Source organism: Berghia stephanieae, chromosome 12 (genome assembly GCF_034508935.2).
Source record: "Berghia stephanieae isolate SIO BIC M18660-M18661 chromosome 12, UCSD_Bste_1.3, whole genome shotgun sequence".
NCBI classification, from domain to species: Eukaryota; Metazoa; Mollusca; class Gastropoda; order Nudibranchia; family Aeolidiidae; genus Berghia; species Berghia stephanieae.
This window is the reverse complement of record NC_088371.1, coordinates 4,505,234-4,526,212: the sequence shown is the minus strand read 5'-3', so window position 1 is coordinate 4,526,212 and position 20,979 is coordinate 4,505,234. Positions and strand designations below refer to the sequence as shown.

The following is a 20,979-nucleotide window of genomic DNA, read 5'->3' as shown; positions in this document are numbered from 1 at the left end:
AAGGCTGTAGACTGTAAATCTCGGTGGTTCTAGTTGTTGGTGATACTACGATGCTAAAGGCTGTAGACTGTAAAACGTATTAAACAAAAATGAATATTAAAGCTTTAAAAAAAAGAAAAAAGGAATAGACTACCAATCATGGAAGGTGTTGGGAAGAAGAAGAAGAAGAAGAAGAAGAAGAAGAAGAAGAAGAAGAAGAAGAAGAAGAAGAAGAAGAAGAAGAAGAAGAAGAAGAAGAAGAAGAAGAAGAGTGAGGGAAATGAGAAAGAGATTTAAACTGACCTGTGATTTTGAGTAGTGTTGATATCTTGGCACTGTCGTAGATGTTGGTCGCCGTGCAAGTGTATACACCTTCATCTGATGGCCGAAGATCACGAATTCTCAGATGCCCATCCCCTAGGATTCTGTACTTATCGCTACCTGCATCCAGAGAGATAATGGATTTGTAAATCAAAATAATTTGTGCATTATGATTCCATGATGGCATCTTTGTTGATGAATGATGATGGTGATGATGATGATGGTGATGCTGCTGCTGCTGATGATGATGATGATGATGATGATAACGATGATGATGATGATGATGATGATGATGATGATGATGATGATGATGATGATGATAACGATGATGATGATGTTGATGACTGAAAAGTATTTTTTTAATTACTAGTTGTAATAGGTTGGCCATCGTGGTCCCATTCTATTCTTGGGTGGGGTGCACCTTCGGGGTCACATGCAAGGGTAACATCTCCTGACTCCGGGCTCACCAGCTCTGGGGCTGCAGGATGCTTGTCAAAATTCGGAGGAAATGCTGAGGACACAACACAACAAATGGAGGAATAAAACTGTTGAAAGGAATTTTGTTGGCGTTTTTTTTATTATTGAAATCTAGAGAATATTCAAATATTTATATAAAGTTTCAGGTTTGAGAGTTTTTGCCAAGATGAGGGTCAGTTTAATCGATCGATATTTGAAGGACGAGTTTTCTGGCCATAATTTCAGATTGAGCTTATATAGCGCAATATCCACTAAATGTGCTCAAAGCGCTTTACAAGGGGTCCCTGGTCAACAGCAACATTTAACATGTAGGACGGGACATGACGCCTGTTAGGCAATATTACAATTTTTTCGGACAAAAACAACGCTGTTAACAGCCTGGTATTCATTTTACACCTGAGTACGGTGAGAGAATGTGAGTAAAGAGCCTTTTCCAAGTACTCAACTATGCGCCGAGCGCGAGGCTCGAACCCAGGACCTTCGGATCTGAAAGCAAATGTCATACCACTAGACCACATAGCCGCACAAATACGTGATTTTCCAATTGCTGTAGCAACAAGAGCAAATGAAGCAATTCGTTGAACGACAAGAGAACCTGGTGGAAATGGTCATGAAACGTATGACCGTTAGAAATACATGTTTTCCAAAACCTCCAGCAATTCCGAGCTTTGTCGCATTCAACCTTGCCTTAGAGATATGGAGCGACTACTGGCAACGTTTTAATACATTTTAACTGTGCACTCCATTCCTGACGAGAAGAAAGCAGACGTTTTCCTTGTCAACAAATCGCCGGTTGTTTACAAAATACTGACTAACATGGCGAGTCAAAAATGACGCAAAATGTTGACCATTACAACAATGTTGAACTAGGCCCATAATAGGCTTCAACAGTCGTAACGTCACTTCCCTCGTAGTGATGCATAGTAACCTAGTAACTGGTTGTAAACTACCAGAACAATGGCGGGCGCCCTTAAGAAATACTTCTCCGACGAGCATAAAAGTATATTATCGAGAGGAGAAAAACATTATAAATCTGATCATGTTTTGACTTTTATACATTATGATCACATGACATATGAAAAGGTTCTAGACGGCATGAAGAATAAAAAGTACCGATTTTCTTTGTTTAGAACCAAGCTGCTGGTTGCTGGGAGGACATGACATCAGACTATTGAATCCTATTATTTATTTCACAAAAACAATACCAGACTTGGACGATAAATCAAAAACTATCTTCTAAGGTTTTGATATATTTTTCTGTAAACAGATTAGTGATCTACATACACATCACTCTGAGCTGCGCTGTGCTGAGAGAAGACCCAAGCACATTGGTTGCTGAACACTGGTACATTCCATCGTGGATGTCTTTATCAAGGTCAGCGATGGTGAGAACGTTGTTCTGGACCTAAACAAAAACAAAAATAAAGAATTATTGAGGAAAGAGCAACTGGTTCATCCCAGTCTTCCCATGGAATAGATCCTTAAGAAAAATTTCCCCTTAAGGATGAATAAAGGGACCTTATTTTTATAATCTTTTATTTTTTGGAAATGTGTTTTGTCAATGTTCAGTGGGATCTAGTATCTAGCTCAATCATCAGAAAAGTGAGTGGAGCAGGCACTTTATGTTGGTAACAACAAGAGATGAAGTGAGTAGGAAAGTGTCAGAAGACAGAAGAGAATAAAAAAAAATTTCGCGGCGGTGATGGGGGTTTGAACCCGCGACCTTATTGGTACGACAACTCCGCCTGGCCGGTGAGAGCGTGACTCTACCGTATTAGCTATCCACGATTGTCTTCTGGCACTTTCCTACTCACTCATCTCTTGTTGTTAGCTTAATCATCGTGTTAGTTTTGGGGCTATGTGGTATTGTGGTGTGACACTCGCCTTCGGATCGGAAGATCATGGGTTCGAGTTTCGAGCAACGCATAGTTTAATCCTTGGAAAAGGCTCTTCTCACCGCACTCAGGTTAAAAATGAGTACCTGATCGTTAACATCGTTGTCTCTGTCCGAAAACAATTGTAATTTTGAAAGTTAAACATAATGTTTGTTTTTTTTAATTGAGCTTAATATTGCGCAATATCCACTAAACGTGCTCAAAGCACTTTACAAGGGGTCCCTGGTCAACAGCAACATTTAACATGTAGGACGGGACATGACGCCTGTTAGGCGATATTACAAATTTTCGGACACAGACAACGTTGTTACAGCCAGGTACTCATTTTACACCTGAGTACGGTGAGAGAATGTGACTAAAGAACCTTCTCCAAGGACTCAACTATGCACCAAGTGGGGCTCGAACCCTGGATCTTCCGATTCGAAATAGAGTGTCATACCACAAGACCACTTAGCCGCACAATGTATTTGGTTATTCCAATGTCTTCAATAGACAGGAAGAGAGTCATGTCTTGTCCTACATGTAATGTGTTGATGTTGGCCAGGGACCCCTTGTAAAGAGCTTTGAGCGCGTTTAGTCGATACTGCTCTATAGATAGAATGAAGTTGACGTCACTCGGGTCTTTGTTATTGTGTTTTGCCACCCACGTTTATGAGTATTTCTCACTTAACCTTTATTATCCAGACTATAAAAGTTCATGGTAACACAGATTTTTGTGTGTTGGTCCGTTATACTTCCGGATAGTAATGTTGTGAGCGTCTTAGCCAAGCGCATTCTATCTAAATAAAAGCTCGTTTGTTTGTTTTTGTTTTTTTTTTGTTGTTGTTTTTTTTTATAACTAAGCCTTGAACAAATTTTAAAATGAAAGTAGAAAAAAATTATTTGTGAAAATGATTTACCATGAGTCTGCTGTTCCTGTCGGTGGCCAATCTTTGCCCATTCTTGTACTACATGTAATGTCATTGTGTTGCTGTTGGCTAAGGATCCCTTGTAAAGCGCTTTGAGCACGTTTGGTCGATATTGATGTAAATATAACAGCTGTTTTTTTTTCGTTTTGTTTGTTTGTTTTATTAACTAAGCCTTGAATAACTTTGAACTCTCTCCTTACCGAACATTTTCAGTATTTTCCCAAAAAAGGCAGGCTTAACCAGCAGAAAAAATTATTTTTAAAACTCAAACAATCTCTCTACAAAACAACTTTATGTTCTTATTAATTAAACAAAGATCATTCTTCAAAGATTGTGATGTACAAAATAAATTTGAATAAGAAAAAATGTATATTGTGTCGTAACAAATGTGACGATTTTACTGTAGGTGGTAAGGAGAGGGTTTAAAATAAAGTAGAAATGATTTACCATGACTCTGGTGTTCCTGTTGGTGACAAATCTTTGCCCATTATTGTATTACATGTTAAGTGTTGCTGTTGTTCAGGAACCCCATGTAAAGCGATTTGAGCACGTTTAGTGGATATTGCTCTATATATAAGCTTAACTGTAAAAACTTTAACCCTCTCCTTACCCCCTGCATCAAAATCGTCACATTTGTTACGACACAATATTCATTTTTTCTTATTCTGATTTATTTTGTACATCACAAACTTTGAAGAATGATCTTTGTTTAATTAATAAGAAGATAACGTTTTTTTGTAGAGAGATTGTTTGAGATTTAAAAATCCATTTTTCTGCTTTGTAAGCCTGCCTGTTTTGATAAAATACTGAAAATCATGCTTTGTAAGCCTGCCTGTTTTGAGAAAATACTGAAAATCATGCTTTGTAAGCCTGTCTGTTTTGAGAAAATACTGAAAATCATGCTTTGTAAGCCTGCCTGTTTTGAGAAAATACTGATAATCATGCTTTATAAGCCTGTCTGTTTTGAGAAAATACTGAAAACCATGCTTTGTAAGCCTGTCTGTTTTGATAAAATACTGAAGATCATGCTTTGTAAGCCTGCCTGTTTTGATAAAATACTGAAAATCATGCTTTGTAAGCCTGCCTGTTTGATAAAATGCTGAAAATCATGCTTTGTAAGCCTGCCTGTTTTGATAAAATACTGAAAATCATGCTTTGTAAGCCTGCCTGTTTTGAGAAAATACTGAAAATCATGCTTTGTAAGCCTGCCTGTTTTGAGAAAATACTGAAAATCATGCTTTGTAAGCCTGCCTGTTTTGAGAAAGTACTGAAAATCATGCTTTGTAAGCCTGCCTGTTTTGAGAAAATACTGAAAATCATGGGTATGAAGAGAGTTAAGTAGAAATGATTTACCATGACTCTGGTGTTCCTGTCGGTGACCAATCTTTGCCCATTCTTGTACCAGGTGTAGGTCGGACTGGGATTTCCTCGACCGCTACAGATCCACGTCAGCTGGGACCCGATGTCCGCCATCTGATTCTTCAGGGGACTCACAAAATACGGTTGGGCTGTTGAGGTGGTAGGAGAAGGAGTGCGGGTGTGTGTGTGATTGTGGGGGGAGGGGGGGCGAGAGGGGGGCGAGGGGGGATAAATTAATATTTATTAATAGAAAAAGTCGTGACGTCACACTTTCTACTTTTCCGGTTCCAAAATCATTGAGAGTGTGCATGTTATTTGTTTTTCTTAGGAGTAATAATGATTTGGTTACATATTGAATTATAAGGTTTCATAACTATTTTAGTAGCATGATTTATGGGCATATGAGATGGTAGGAGAAGGAGAGGTTGGGGGGGGGAACACATTAATATTTTTCAATAGAAAAGTCGTGACGTCACACTTTCTAATTTTCCGGTTCCAAAATCATTGAGAGTGTACATGTTATTTGTCTTTCTTAGGAGTAATAATGATTTGGTTTAATATATTGAATCATAAGGTTGGATAACTATTTTAGTAGCAGGATGTATGAGGCATATTCTAAGGGTTGGGTTAGGGGATGTAAAAGAGCGAGGATGCATGATCTTTATTATTGACGATCAGCATAAATTTTGACTAAAAAAATCAGAAGTCATCACTTTGAATCCAGAAGATCATTTATCTGTACAAGGTATGTAATCCGTCCTCCATTAAAAACACGGTACCTCTTGTAAAGGCCGTATCCATGGATATGAGATCAATGCTCACAAAATGAGATATGGCTATGCCTACCAAATGAAAATTCTGTACTTGTATATATATATATATATATATATATATATATATATATATATATATATATATATATATATATATCCTCAAGACCTTTGACTTTGCAGGGTGAATTCTTAGACCAATTGATTCCGAGAGGCTGTTTATAATTGTGGTTTTTGCTTGCATCTGGTCCTGGGTGTGGGACAAAAGAGCCAGATCATCTGCAAAATCCAGATCATCCAACTGTGTCCAGGGGTTCACTGTATCCCATTTCTTCTCCCTTTGGAGGTTTCCTTCATTAGCCAATCAATGGCAAGGATGAACAGGAATGGAGAGAGAAAGCATCCCTGCTTGACACCAGTCTTAATTTCAAGCTGTCAGTAAGCTGATCTTCATGTACAACCCTGCAACTTGATCCTTCATACATTTCCTTAATGAGGTTTACTATCTTTTCAGGGAGTCCATAATGTGCCAGAATTTTCCACAATGTTGCTCTGTCAATACTGTCGAAAGCCTTCTCGTAATCCAGAAAGTTGACAATAAGAGGAGAGTTCCATTCTATAGACTATAGGTACGCGTCAAAGGGAGCAGATCAAAGTAAAAGATCAGGAACTCGAAGATATAGACACTTTTTGCTATCTCGGAAGTATAATTGACAAGGATGGAGGCACGGAAGCAGAGGTGAAAGCACGATTAGGAAAGGCACAGGCTGCATTCACATCTTTGAACAGAGTTTGGAGAACTAAAGATATCTCCCTTCGACTAAAGCTAAGACTTTTCAACTCAAACGTGAAGTCTGTCCTACTGTATGGATGTGAAACTTGGAACGCATCACAGGCATGTATAAGGAGGGTACAGATTTTCGTAAACAGGTGCATGCGTAAGCTACTCATAATAAAATGGATGGATAGAATAAAAAAGGAAGAAGTAAGGAAGAGAACACAGCAGAGACCAGTGGGAGAGGAAATAGGAAGAAGACGATGGAGGTGGATTGGACACACGCTTAGAAAGAATGACTCCACTATAACAAAGAAAGTATTGGACTGGAACCCTCAGGACAGAAGATCAAGGGGAAGGCCACGAGGAACATGGAGAAGAATTAAAGACGCTGATATACAGAGAAGTGGTAAGACCTGGAATGAGATAAAAAGTTGGCTCAGGATAGAGAAGGATTGAAACTGTTTGTTTGTGGCCCATACCCTGACCCAGGGTGAAAAAGGCAATGATGATGATGATATATATATATATATATATATATATATATATATATATATATATATATATATATATATATATTATGCTCTTTCTCCATAACATCATAAGATATCGTCGCCTCGGCATTCCATGAAGGAATATAGATAACTCATCAAACAAGATGTCTGATGTCAACAGGAATCACCCATGTTGTCCAAAAGTGAGTAAATTGGGGGTTAATAATCTTGCCCAAGGAAAAAAACGAAAGTGACTGAAGCGGGGCTCGAACCCGGGACCTTCCGGATCACAGTGGAATGCCTGAACAACTCGGACACTTCGCCCCCATATATTTATTATGACCAACTGCAACATGTAACATGTAGAACGAGACATGACGCCTGTTAGGCGATATTACATTTTTTTTCCCGACAGAGACAACGCTGTAAACAGCCAGTTACTCATTTTTCACCTGAGTACGATGAGAGAATGTTAGTAAAGAGCCTTTTCCAAGGCCTCAACTAGGCGTCGTGCGAGGCTCGAACCTACGACCTTCCGATCCGAAAGCGAATGTCATACAACAAGACCACATAGCTACAATTAGGCATGGGGAATCCATGGCATGTGAAATATAAATATCGATTTTGATTCGATTTATTAGATAACGAACGCATACCTGAGAGTTCCAGATTGACTGCCTTTGTGTCAGTTGCACTTCCTCTACTCACGGTACACCTGGGATAGAATTGGGGTGGCATTTGAAATAATAATATATTGATTTTAAAAATGTGATTGTAGTAGTAGAAGAAGAAGAAGAAGAAGAAGAAGAAGAAGAAGAAGAAGAAGAAGAAGAAGAAAAGATGATGATGATGATGTTGATGATGATGATGATGATGATGATGATGATGATGATGATGATGATGATGATGATCATGATCATGATGATGATGATGATGATCATGATGATGAAGACGATGACGATGGTAATGTTTATGAAAATATTTTTAAAAGGGGGGGGGGGGGGGGGAGACAAAGCAGTAAAAAAAAAAAAGTGAAGTTCTTAGAAGTTACCTATAGACTCCATTATCTTCAATCTGTGCATTGATGATACGTAGTATACGATTGTGATCATACAGTCTGATCCTCTCTGACAACTCTCTACCATCGTCCCTTGTCCATACGTATTTGAACGGAGCTGTTTGACTGCAAAGAAACATAATATAGAAGAAACGAAATTGACGTCACTCTGGTCTTTGTTGTTGCTTTTCCATCCGCGTTTATGAGCAATTATCACTAAACTGTATCAACCAGACTATAGATAGTATGCGCTTGGCTAAGAAGCTCAAAGCATATTGCCATCCGGAAGTATAAGGGACCAACACACAAAACTATGTGTAACCATTAACTTTTATAGTCTGGTTCATACAGTTTAGTGAGAAGTACTCTCATAAACGTGGATGGCAAAAACAATAACAAAGACCAGAGTGACGTCATCTTCGTTCTATCTATAAACGTTTAAGGTTACACATAGTTTTGTAGGTTGGTCCGTTATACTTCCAGATGGCAATGCTGTGAGCTTCTTAGATATTGCATACTATCTATAGAAGAAACGAAATTGACGTGACTCAGCCCTTTGTTGTTGTTTATAGCCAGCCAGTTATGTGAGTAGATACACTAACTTGTATGAATCAGACTATAAACGTTCAAGGTTACACAAAGTTTTGTGTGTTGTACGTTATATTTCCGGATAGCAATGTTGTGAGCTTCTTAGTCAAGCGCTTACTATCTATAGATAGTAAGCGCTTGGCTAAGAAGCTCACAACATTGCCATCCGGAAATTAACGGATCAACACACAAAACTATGTGTAACCCTAAACGTTTATATTCTTGTTATATTACAGTTTAGTGAGAATTACTCATAACCGCGGATGGTAAAAAAAATAACAAAGACACGAGTGACGTCATTCATTATTCATTCTATCTATACACCTTTGTTGTTGGGAAATCCCGATTTTACAATTGAATGGAATGAAATATAATTACTTAATTCAGTCCATTGAATACTGGGGGAAAAAATAATTTTAAAATTGAGCTTTTATATAGTGCAATATCCACTTAACGTGCTCAAACCGCTTTACAAGGGATACCTGGTCAACAGCAACATTTAACATGTGGGACGATACATAACGCCTATTAGGCGATATTACAATTTTTCGGACAAAGACAACGCTGTTAACGGCCAGGTACTCATTTTACACCTGAGTACGGTGAGAGAATGTGAATAAAGAGTCTTTTCCAAGGACTCAACTATGCGTCGAGCGAGGCTCGAACCCAGGACCTTCCGATCCGCAAGACCACATAGCCGCACAAAAACAAAACATGTACAAAGACCTTTCCACACGGGACTGGTATAGACAGAACGAAGATGAATTCACTCAGGTCTTTGTTATTGTTTTTTTTTTTTTTGCCATCCGCGTTTATGAGTAATTCTCACTAAACTGTATTAACCAGACTATTAACGTTCATGGTTACACAGAGTTTGTGTGTTGGTCCGTTATACTTCCGGATGGCAATGTTGTGAACTCCTTGGCCAAGCGCATTCTATCTATAGATAGTATGCACTTGGCTAAGAAGTTCATAACATTGCCATCCAGAAGTATAACTGACCAACACACAAAACTATGTGTAATCATGAACTTTTATAGTATGGGTATTACTGTTTATTGAGTATTACTCATAAACACGGATGGTAAAAAACAATAACAAAGACCCGAGTGACGTTAACTTCGAACCATCTACATCAGTGTTGTTTTAAAGATGGTGTGATATTGTGAGTTTTGTTCAATGGTAGGAACCATCGAATTCACTAAAACTAATGTTTACATCTGTTGATGTTTTCTTCCAACCAAGTCATCATTCACATGATTTGCTGCTGTCCAACGATTGGATGTAACTTAACAAATGTAAACACGCTGCTTTGTTTATCAAAGTTGTAAACATACCCATGTGTCAAGATGAACAAATTGACCAATCGTGAAGTTAGATAGTTCCAAATCTGTGAACAGTTTTCACTATGTGGGTCATTTTGAGCACATTTTGCAATGTGACCAATGACCCCGAGCACATGGAAAGTTAATATAGATAGTTCGAAGATGACGTCACTCAGGTCTTTGTTGATGTTCTTTGCCATCCGCGTTTATGAGTAATTCTCACTGAACTGTATTAACCCGACTAGAAACTTTCATGGATACACACCGTTTTGTGTGTTGGTCCGTTATACTTCCGGATGGCAATGTTATGAGCTTCTTAGCCAACTGCATACTATCTAGAGATCATACTCATTGTGTTAAATAAACAAATGAATAAATAAATAAATAAAAAAATAAATAAATAAATAAATAAATAAATAAATAAATAAATAAATAAATAAATAAATAAATAAACAAAAGATACTAACAAAATGGTAATAGTAGCATGTATATATTGCATACTATTGATTTTTATTAAATCATAATTCGTAACAGCAAAATATAAAAGGAGTACTCTACGCTTCACCCCCTCCCCCCCTCCACCCTTCGCGTCAATTTTTTTTCATAATTTTTGAACACTACCCCCCCCCCCCCCCCCCTCTCCAAATCCCCCCGAAGTTGGTTCGTAGCCCCTTCTTTTAAATTTCAGCTCACGAAATGTGCTGGTGAAAAAGATACTCTCTCTCTCTCTCTCTCTCTCTCTCTCTCTCTCTCTCTCTCTCTCTCTCTCTCTCTCTCTGTCTTTCGTTCTCTCTGTCTTCTGCTCTGACTGTTATTTTACTCTCGTCCGTTCCACAATCTGTGCGCGCACGTTGACGTGGATATCTTCACAACCTTCTGGTGGATTTTTATTGAAAATTGGCTCGAACACTAGAATACACTTCAACAGTCATAACGTCACTTCCCTCGTAATGACGCATGGTAACTTAGTAACTGGTTCTAAACTATCTGAACAATGGCGGACGCCCTCATGAAATATTTCTCCGACGAGCATAAGAGCGTATCCAGGGGGAAAAAACATAAATCTGATCATGTTTTGACTTTTACACATTCTGATCACAAGGCATATGAAAAGTTCTAACCAGCATGAAGAATAAATAGTACCAATTTTTTTTTGTTTAGAACCACGATGGCCGCCGTTGCTGGGCGACGTGACATCAGACTATTGAATTCAATGACTAGTGACATTAAGCAGATTTATTTTTCACCTGTTACAGTATCATATTTGATACATCACATCTCGCCTCGCCTAAATTAGAAAATGCCCAAAATGCGCACACCCCCCCCCCCCTTCTTCTATGGATTAGTCAAAGTGCACCCACCCCCTCCTCCCTTCTATTTGATACTCTAGAGTATGAAGATCTGATTATAATATCTTCTGTCTTAACTCTCTCCTTACCAACCATTTTCAGGATTTTCCGCAAAACTTCACAACCAACTAACCCACACACACACACACAAAAAGATTTTTTATCACTCTAACACAATAGCAGTAAGTTCATCCGATAAATTATTTGATTAGCAAAACATGCTCTACATACAACACACTGTTCATTTTCTTTGAATTTTTTGATGTAGAAAAGAAATTTGAATAAGAAAAGTCGTGTTGGTTGTGACGATTTTCCTATAGTTTGTAAGGAGACAGTTAAATAAGGTCATTACGTACGAGCCATAGGCGAAACATTCCATTCTGACGTCATATCCTCTGAGGGGAGGGGAGGGAAACACTTGGATGAATTCATCCTGGATGGTCGGACCCCACTCCGCCTTGGCAGCTAAGAAAACAATGGAAGTAGTTATCGTTTAGATGCCTAAACATCCTATTTCGGTTTTGGGTCATCTCAAAGGGTTTATTGATACCAAATTATATAACTTTTATTGGGATCGTTTTTGAATAGAATTACTTGAAACGTTAAAACTTTGAAACTTTGTCCAAAATTGGTCAAATATTAAATAATGATGTAGTATAGATGTCCAAAATTAATTGGCCAAATCATTTTTGAAAAAATGTCAGTCCCAATTTCTAAAATCGACCAAACATTAAACTAAAGTTGTTTTTTTTTTTAAACTCATGAGGATGAATTAATGATATTTTTTTTGTTTAGTTCATGGATAAATGTATTCATTTATTCATTCATCCATTTATATACGCATCTATTTATTTTTTGTTTATTTATATGAGTATGATCTATAATGACCATAGGGATAGGCAAGCTGGTTCTCATTGGAGGTTGGCTGGTGGTGATGCTGTATTGGTTCACACCTCGGAGGGCAACTGGGTGGGGGAGATAGAAATTGATGATGATGATGATGATGGTGATGATGATGATGGTGGTGATGGGGATGGGGGGGGGGTGGTGGTGACGGTTATGGTCTTGTCGTCTCGGTGGTAGTTGTGGTTGTAATGAAAACGATGATGATGATGGTGATGATGATGATGATGATGGTGGTGATGATGATGATGATGATGATGATGATGATGATGATGATGATGATGATGATGATGATGATGATGATGATGATGGTGGTGGTGATAGAGGGGGTCAAAAAAACAAAAACCCTCAAATTTCTTCCTTTTGATAATTTTAACTTTAATTTTAACTTTTCTCATCTAGTTTATTCCATTGTTTTTTGTTGTTTTTCTTTTTGTTTTATTTGTTTTTTGTTGTTGTTTTTATTTTGTTGTTTTTTTTTTGTTTTTTTTTTTTTTTTTTTGTTTTCTGGGTGAATAGGTAATCTTAAAGCACTGGAAGTAAAGGGTTGGTTGATCTTACGAGCGACGCGTTGCTTGTGGGGTAATGGTGTAAGGGGAGTAATCCATTTTTTAAAACCAAATTTTAAGTACGAAAAAGGTTATGTCCCTTGTATATTAATGTCAACCGTGACATTTGAGATTCAACATTACCTCGGTTCTATCTCGCATTGACAGCAGTCCCGTTCACTTCGTTGTAAACGAATTGGAATGTATTAGACCGTAGCCATCATTAACTTATAGCCTGACACTAAAACCCACTAAGTCCCATATTTTGACGCCATATTTTTAGGTTTGTGCACCGCCTAGTGAGTTGTCTTAAGTAGAGCTCAAGGAAACAAGTGATTCCATTTGTTGAACTGTTGAATACGATTCACGATTTGTTTTCCTTTATGGCCAAAGACCTGTTTTTTGACGTCATTTGTTGATCAGTACCAGACCGTAGCCATCGTTAACTTATATCCTGACACTGACCAAAAAATGACGTCAAAATGCCAGTCTTTGGCCACAAAAGAAAACAAATCGTGAGTTGTATTCAATAGTTCAACCAATGGGACCACTTGCTTCCATTAGCTCTACTAACGACAACTCACTAGGCGGTGCAAAAACCAAAAAATGACGCCAAAATGCCAGTTTTTTGGGTTTCAGTGTCAGGCTGTAACTTAACGATGGCTACGGTGTCAGGCCATGAGTATACAAAGGTCACGTCGAGATTGTCAATCGCGTATATTGTAGTGTCGAGCGGAAGTCTCGATGATACCTCAAGTCATCGGCCACCAACACTCAAAACTTCCCGAACTCGATAACCAAGGAAAAGTCGGGAATTCCCGAGAAGTAGCACTTCAACTGAGCTTTGGATGGCTTTTTTGTATTAAAACTTAAAATACATTAAATAAATTCACTTTGTATAATAATAAAACATTGATACCTATAACCATTTTGATCTATTTACGACGTTTGTGTTTTGTTAGCTGTTTAAAATATGATATAACGTCAATACCCAATACCAATGACTAGGTTTTGAATGATGACTAGAGCGATGCTCGAGACTTTTTTGAGTCTCGAGACTCAAAAAAGCATCGAGACGCAAAAAAGTCTCGAGCTTCGCTGGAATCATCGCCGACGAGAGAGGGGTGAACAATGCAGATAGTACACATTGTTAGTAACGCGTGCGTCGCTCGCGCAGTATAGTCTCGAGACTCGGGACTCGGGACTCAATACGAGAAGCATCGATGGCCAAGATTCTCGAGACGAGAAAAGCATCGAGAACTAAGTGGAGGTCGGGAAATTCTCAGTCGTCGATGACCTGACTTCTCAAAACCAAAGCATCGGTGACCTTTTCGTGACCCGGATGCCTCCCCTAATATATTGCTTACCTATACAAGTGTAGTTGGACTCGTCGGCTGTGGTGACTTCTGAGAAGTAGAGCTTTCCGTTGTTGGAGATAAAGATGTAGCTTTGGAACTGTGACCTAATGAACTTTTGGTAACCATCTTTCATCCATTGGTAGCTGATAGCTAGGAGAGGGAAGAGATAATGGTAAATACTAATTGATCTTTATGGAAATGTAACCATAATTATGACCTTCAACACAACCATCGTCGTCGTCGTCGTCATAGTCATCATCATCATCATCATCAGCATCATCATAATCATCATCATCACCATCATCATCTTCTTCTTCTTCTCATTCATGTTAAGTCCATACCCTCAGCCTTAAAGATTCCACAGACCACAGTGTTTTTTTCTTTCATATGAGAAGTGAAACTATTCCCGAGTTTCAATGTCGAATGTATGTACGAGTATCATCATCATCATCATCATCATCATCATCATCATCATCATCATCATCATCATCATCATCATCATCATCATCACCATCATCATCATCATCATCATAATCATCATCATCATCACCATCACCATCATCATCATCATCATCATCATCATCATCATCATCACCATCATCATCATCAACATCATCATCATCAACATCATCATCATCATCATAATCATCATCACCATCATCATCATCATCATCATCAACATCATCATCATCATCATCATCATCATCATCATCATCATCATCACTATCACCTCGATCACCACCACAAGCGCCATAAAAACCATCACTTATACAATCCACCATCAACATCATCAATATTATCATCACGGGCTTACGTCACCACCGCCACAATCATCATACCCATAATTATCATAATTACCATCACCATCCCATCAACATTTTTATCACCAGTTACATCACTACTGCCACTACCACCACCATAACCATCACCACTACCACCATCATCACCACTACAACCACCACCACCATCACCACCACCATCATAACCACCACCACCACCACCACCACAACCATCATAACCACCACCACTATCACCACCCTCACCATCACCACCCCCTCCACCATCATCACCACCATCACCACAATCATCACCACCATAACCACCACCACTATTACCACCACCACCACCACCACCAACATAACCACCACCACTATTACCACCACCACCACCACCACCATCCCAGCACTTACCCGGTTTATAACTAATCGAACTACACTGGACCTGAGCTCCATCATAAGCACTGACTATTGAAGCTGCATCGGGCACGTTGTTGAACTCACCTAGATCTGAAATCAATTCATAACATTTGTTATTCCACTCCTCTCATTGGAAATGAAGCTGCTCGAAGCTCGAAGAAATAAATAACAATGTCAAATTGAATGTAAGCTTCAATTTAATTTACGAAAACAGATAGAAAGGGTGTTTCGGGTTTCCCCTGTTTTGTTGAAATAAATAATAACGTGAAGTTGAATGTAAGCTTCAATTTAATTACAAAAACAGATCAAATGAACGTTTCGGGTTTCCCCTTTACCAACAAAACAGGATGATTGAAACACCACAGATGAATGAGATGATGTGGTAGTGGCGTAGTTAAGATGAATAAACAAAACATTGGTTGACAGGAAATATTATGCTCATTTGTAAGGAAGCACGAATTAAAATAGAATACTAGATATTTCTAAAAAGTGTGCAATTAAGTGAAAAGAGGGGAGGCGGGGAGGAACTGTGTAATGCAGTTTAGAAAGTGAAATATAAAATGAAATATAAAAACGTGTAGACTATTGTTGGAAAATGTTCAATTCCATTATATTATGTTTTGCTAAAGAAATTATTTATCGCAAGAATTTACTGCTATTGTGTTTGAGTGAGAAAAAATATATTTTTGTGTTAGTTGGGTGTGAAGTTTTGGGGAAAATCTTGAAAATGGCTGGTAAGGAAAGAGTTAACGGCCAGGTACTCATTTAAATTTTACACCTAAGTACGGTGACAGAATGTGAGCAAAGAACTTTTTCCAAAGACTCAACTATGCGCCGCTCAGAGTGGACTCGAACTCAGGACCTTTCGATCCGAAAGCGAGTGTCATACCACTAGACCAAATTGCCGCACACATATTATAGAAATGACGAAAGGGACGTCACTCAGCTGTTTGTTAATGTTTTTAGCCAGCCTTTTTTACGAGCAATTATCACTAAATTGTATCAATTGATGCTATGCGGTTAGTCAAAAAGCTCATAACATCCGCCAGCCGGATATATAACGTGCTAACACTACACAAAACTATGTAAAATCTTGAACATGTAGTACAGATAGAACAAAGATGACGTCACTCAGGTCTTTGTTATTGTTTTTTGCCATCCGCGTTTGTGAGTAATTCTCACTAAACTGTATTTACCTGACTATAAAGGTTTAAGGTTACACATAGTTGTGTGTGTTGATCGGTTAAACTTCCGGATGGCAATGTTGTGAGTTTCTTTGCCAATTGCATACTATCTATAGTCTGATGATGAAATTTAGTGAGAACTGCTCAACTCCTAAAAATGGATCGCTAAAAATCACAACAAAGATCTGAGTGACGTCAATTTCATTCTACCTATCAGACTATAGATAGTATGCGTTTGGATAAGAAGCTCAAAACATTGCAATCCGGAAGTATAACGGACCAACACACAAACTCTATGTAACCATGAACTTTTATAGTCTGGTTAATACAGTTTAGTGAGAACAACTCACAAACGCGGATGGCAAAAACAATAACAAAGGCCTGAGTGACGTCATCTGCATACTATCTATAGATAGTATGCGTTTTGATAAGAAGCTCAAAACATTGCAATCCGGAAGTATAACGGACCAACACACAAAACTGTGTATAATCATGAACTTTTATAGTCTGGTTAATTAATACAGTTTAGTGAGAATTACTCATAAATGCGGATGGGAAAAAAAAACAACAAAGACGTGAGTGACGTCATCTTCGTTCTATTTATAAACGATTGAATGTTACACATAGTTTTGTGTGTTGGGACGTTTCATACGGCCGAGCGTTTTAACTAGGCTTACATCCAAATGTTATTTCTACTCTTTCGCTGAGGATCTTTCCAAACTTGTTCTCAGCCGAACAGATGTAGTGTCCAGAGTCTTGGTTCTCGTCCGGATCCAGTATCTCCAGTTTGCCGTTGTTGACAACGTATCTATAAATGGTTAATAAATGATTGAATAAATAAATAGATTATAAACATAAATAGATAAATAGATAAATCATTCGGGATCCAATATCTCCAGTTTGCCGTTGTTGACGACATATCTATAAATGGTTAATAAATAATTAAATAAATAAATAGATTATAAACATAAATAGATAAATACAAATATAAATCAGTCGGGGTCCAATATCTCCAGTTTGTCGTTGTTGACAACGTATCTATAAATGGTTAATAAATAACGGAATAAATAAATAGATTATAAACATAAATAGATAAATAAATCAGTCAATATCTCCAGTTTACAATTGCTAACAACTTATCTGTAACTTGTGAATAAATAATTTAATTAATAAATAGATAAAGATTTAATTGGATTTAGAAAATGAATAAATATGAATACGTGAATAAATAAATAAACAATATATTTTTTTAAATAAATAAATATAATAAATAAGAAAATATATAAAAATAAAAGTATAGATGGATAAATGGATAGTGAATGAATTGATGAATAATCAAATAGATAAATAAATGAATAAATAAACGAACAAACAAATAAATAGACAAATGAATAACTAAATAAACGAACAAATACATAAATGAATGTATGAATAAATAAATAAATAAATAAATAAATAGATTGATTAACAAAGAATTGAAATTAGTACGATTCATGTCGATGTGTGTTATATTATCTGAAAACAATAAATGTCTTTTTTAAACACCATGTCTTGTATAAACTATTGAAGTATGTCGTATGACCTTAGAGAGCGTTTCATAAGATATATAATACCAGACCACCCTGTTAGAAAATTGTAAAATTCGTAATTTCTGGGAGATAAAATTTGTAGTTACTATCTATAATTTGATTTAAATATCAACAAAATCCGAGAGAAGAACTGCCCTACGGAACTGATATCCCCCCAGAATGAATGGGTAACACTGAACAGAGCACGGGCAAAACTTGGGAGAACAGTTGGAAGCATGAAAAAGTGGGGGGGGGGGGGGGGGGGGGGGCTGGCTGAGACAAGCTTTTGTACATGTGGATGCCCATAGCAGACAATGGAGCACATCCTTAGAGAATGCCCAGGATGGGCCCAGCTGCACTGACCATGACCTACGAGTCTTCTCTACAGATGCTGTGGAGTGGGTTCGGTGTTGGAGCAACAAGCTATGATTTTTTTTAAAATAATGGAGCTTTATATAGTGCAAAATCCACTAAATGTGCTCAAGGCGCTTAACAAAATATATAACAATTTACCCTCACAAGGATTAATTAACACTTCAAAATCCTTTTTAAAATATGTACTCTGGCATCAAAGACTTAAAAATACTCATAATGTTCTGAAATTACATTCAAAATTTCGTAATCTACGAATTTGTCGTAATCGTTGGCAGGCCTGGATAAGACACATTTCCTTTGTCTATCATTGACAGAAAAGGCCGATGGAAGCAGGTTATAGTTAGTTGTAATTCGGCGCCACAAGGTAAGCAATTAGGGCAACGTTTCTTGCTCATACTAAAAGCGAGATGTTCATATCGGGACTTGAACCAGTTATCCCATGTCAATAAAATGCTTAAACCACTCGACCATTTCTAAGATATTCAAAGACAATTCGGAGGTCAGTTAAATTAAGTGTTCCACGCTGCTTCTTCTTCTTCTTCTTCTTCTTCTTTTTCTCATTTTCTTCTCCTTCTCCGCCTTCTCCTCCTTCTCCTCATCCTCCTTCTCCATCTGCGTCTCCTCCTCCTCCTCCTCTTCCTCCTCCTCCTCCTCCTTCTCTTCCTTCTTCTCCTCCTTTTCTTCCTCCTCCTCCTCCTCCTCCTTTTTCTTCTTCTTCTTCTTCTTCTTTTTCCTTTGAACTATATTTTTGCCCTAAATGACTACTTTTCTTCTTTCTCTCACAAAACCAATGACATTTAAATTCAACCTCGTTAAAATTAACACTTTGTTTTACCTCCGGTTCAAGGTATTGGTCAACGGTGTGTTGAGGTCATCGGTCTTGTACCAGTTGTACACGGAGGCAGGCTGGGACTGGACGATGCATTCAAGGATTGCTGGGGCAACGGCTCGTCCTTGGATCTTCACAACGACGATAGATTTGGGTTGGACTAGAAATATCGGACCTGATTCCAGTTCATTTCTTTGGTTAGGATCGACGCCGAAATCTGAGATGTGTGTGTGTGTGGGGGGGGGGGGGGGGAGAACATACCGTTAATATCATCATCACCATCGTCATAGTCGTAGTCGTCACCATCTTTATCATTGGCATTTTCATGATTACCATTGATATCTTCATCATCACCATCAGTATCATTTTCATCATCAACTATTTTCAAAACATCAAAAATTCATTCAATAAAACTTAGCTAAAATTTCTATTAATCTACAACTTAGGATATGATTTATATATATATATATATATATATATATATATATATATATATATATATATATATATATATATATAAATAGATATATTTTTTGTTGTTGCTTTAGATAATTATTTTCCTTTTAATTGTTATAAGGCAAATGGCAAATAAATATTATAGCCTCGCTAAAACTAAAACTTTGTTGAAATATTTGTCAACGTAACGGTGTAAAACGAAATACGTACCATCTCCCCTGTCCCTGTAGTGTATCCTATATGCTTCATTCTTGTGTATCTTACAAATGTACTGTCTACCTATCTTGCCATCTCCTAATAGCCATCCATACGTTGTATCTGAAATACGTTATAAATAGTATACTATAACTATACATAATGCACTGCACTTTCTTGGACAGCTGATGGCAAAAGTAAGACGCAATAAACATGAAGGAGATTCATGGATAAAGATACCTTTGTACTGCGAACAACAAAGGAATGGAACACAATCTGCCAGAAGAACTAGTGACACAGTCATGAACAATCTGAGCGCTTAGAACATGGTGCAGTGCTTGTCGCCAGCATGATGACGTTAGCTGCACAAAGAAGAAGGAGGAGGAGGAGGAGGAGAAGAAGAAGTAAATGAAGAAGATGAAGAAGAAGAAGAAGAAGAAGAAGAAGAAGAAGAAGAAGAAGAAGAAGAAGAAGAAGAAGAAGAAGAAGAAGAAGAAGAAGAAGAAGAGAGAAGAGAGAGAGAGAGAGAAGGAGAGAGGAGGAGGAGAAGAAGAAGAGAGAAGAGAAGAAGAAGAAGAAGAGAAGAAGAAGAAGAAGAAGAAGAAGAAGAAGAAGAAGAAGGAGGAGGAGGAGGAGGAGGAGGAGGAGGAGGAGGAGGAGGAGGAGAGGCTGTCCTAACTTGGAATAACATCGGTGTCCCCGAAGCTGACAGACGGAAATGGAAGTCCTATGTGCCCCATGGCTTTATAAGGATTAACACTTTCCTTACCAACTATACTAAAAAATCCTGACATTCGTTACGATACAATCAACATTTTTCTTCTTCAAATTTCTTTTGTATATCATAATTTTTTTAATGAACAGCGTGTTGTAGAGTAGATGTTTCGCTAAATAAATTATGTATCGCAAGAATTTTATTGCTATTATGTCTGAATGATAAAAAATCTATTTTTATGTTAGTTGGGTGCAAAGTTTTGGGAAAACAGGAAAGTGGCTGGTAAGGAGAGGGTTAAGAAAGTAACAGGAATATAAAATAAAGGGAGTCCTGATAGTAATAAAAGTAAATATAG

The 20,979-nt window shown here is 37.7% G+C and overlaps 1 protein-coding gene across 11 annotated transcripts in view; it reads right to left on the bottom strand.

Annotated features, from left to right (window-relative positions):
- Positions 1-20,979, bottom strand: part of LOC144958220 (contactin-like) — a 94,927-nt gene that overhangs the window by 36,233 nt on the left and 37,715 nt on the right. For 9 of the 11 annotated variants that reach the window (XM_078890033.1, XM_078890032.1, XM_078890031.1 and 6 more), the window contains 13 exons: positions 19,925-20,032; positions 19,265-19,475; positions 17,164-17,294; positions 15,297-15,392; positions 14,116-14,256; positions 12,172-12,262; positions 11,654-11,764; positions 8,030-8,161; positions 7,635-7,693; positions 4,934-5,088; positions 2,062-2,182; positions 668-811; positions 283-420 (listed from right to left, as the gene is read on the bottom strand). In XM_078890033.1, the coding sequence (XP_078746159.1) occupies positions 283-420; positions 668-811; positions 2,062-2,182; positions 4,934-5,088; positions 7,635-7,693; positions 8,030-8,161; positions 11,654-11,764; positions 12,172-12,262; positions 14,116-14,256; positions 15,297-15,392; positions 17,164-17,294; positions 19,265-19,475; positions 19,925-20,032 (1,638 nt within the window). The remainder of the gene's footprint in view (positions 1-282; positions 421-667; positions 812-2,061; positions 2,183-4,933; positions 5,089-7,634; positions 7,694-8,029; positions 8,162-11,653; positions 11,765-12,171; positions 12,263-14,115; positions 14,257-15,296; positions 15,393-17,163; positions 17,295-19,264; positions 19,476-19,924; positions 20,033-20,979) is intronic. The other 2 variants (XM_078890041.1, XM_078890042.1) reach the window with 1 other exon arrangement.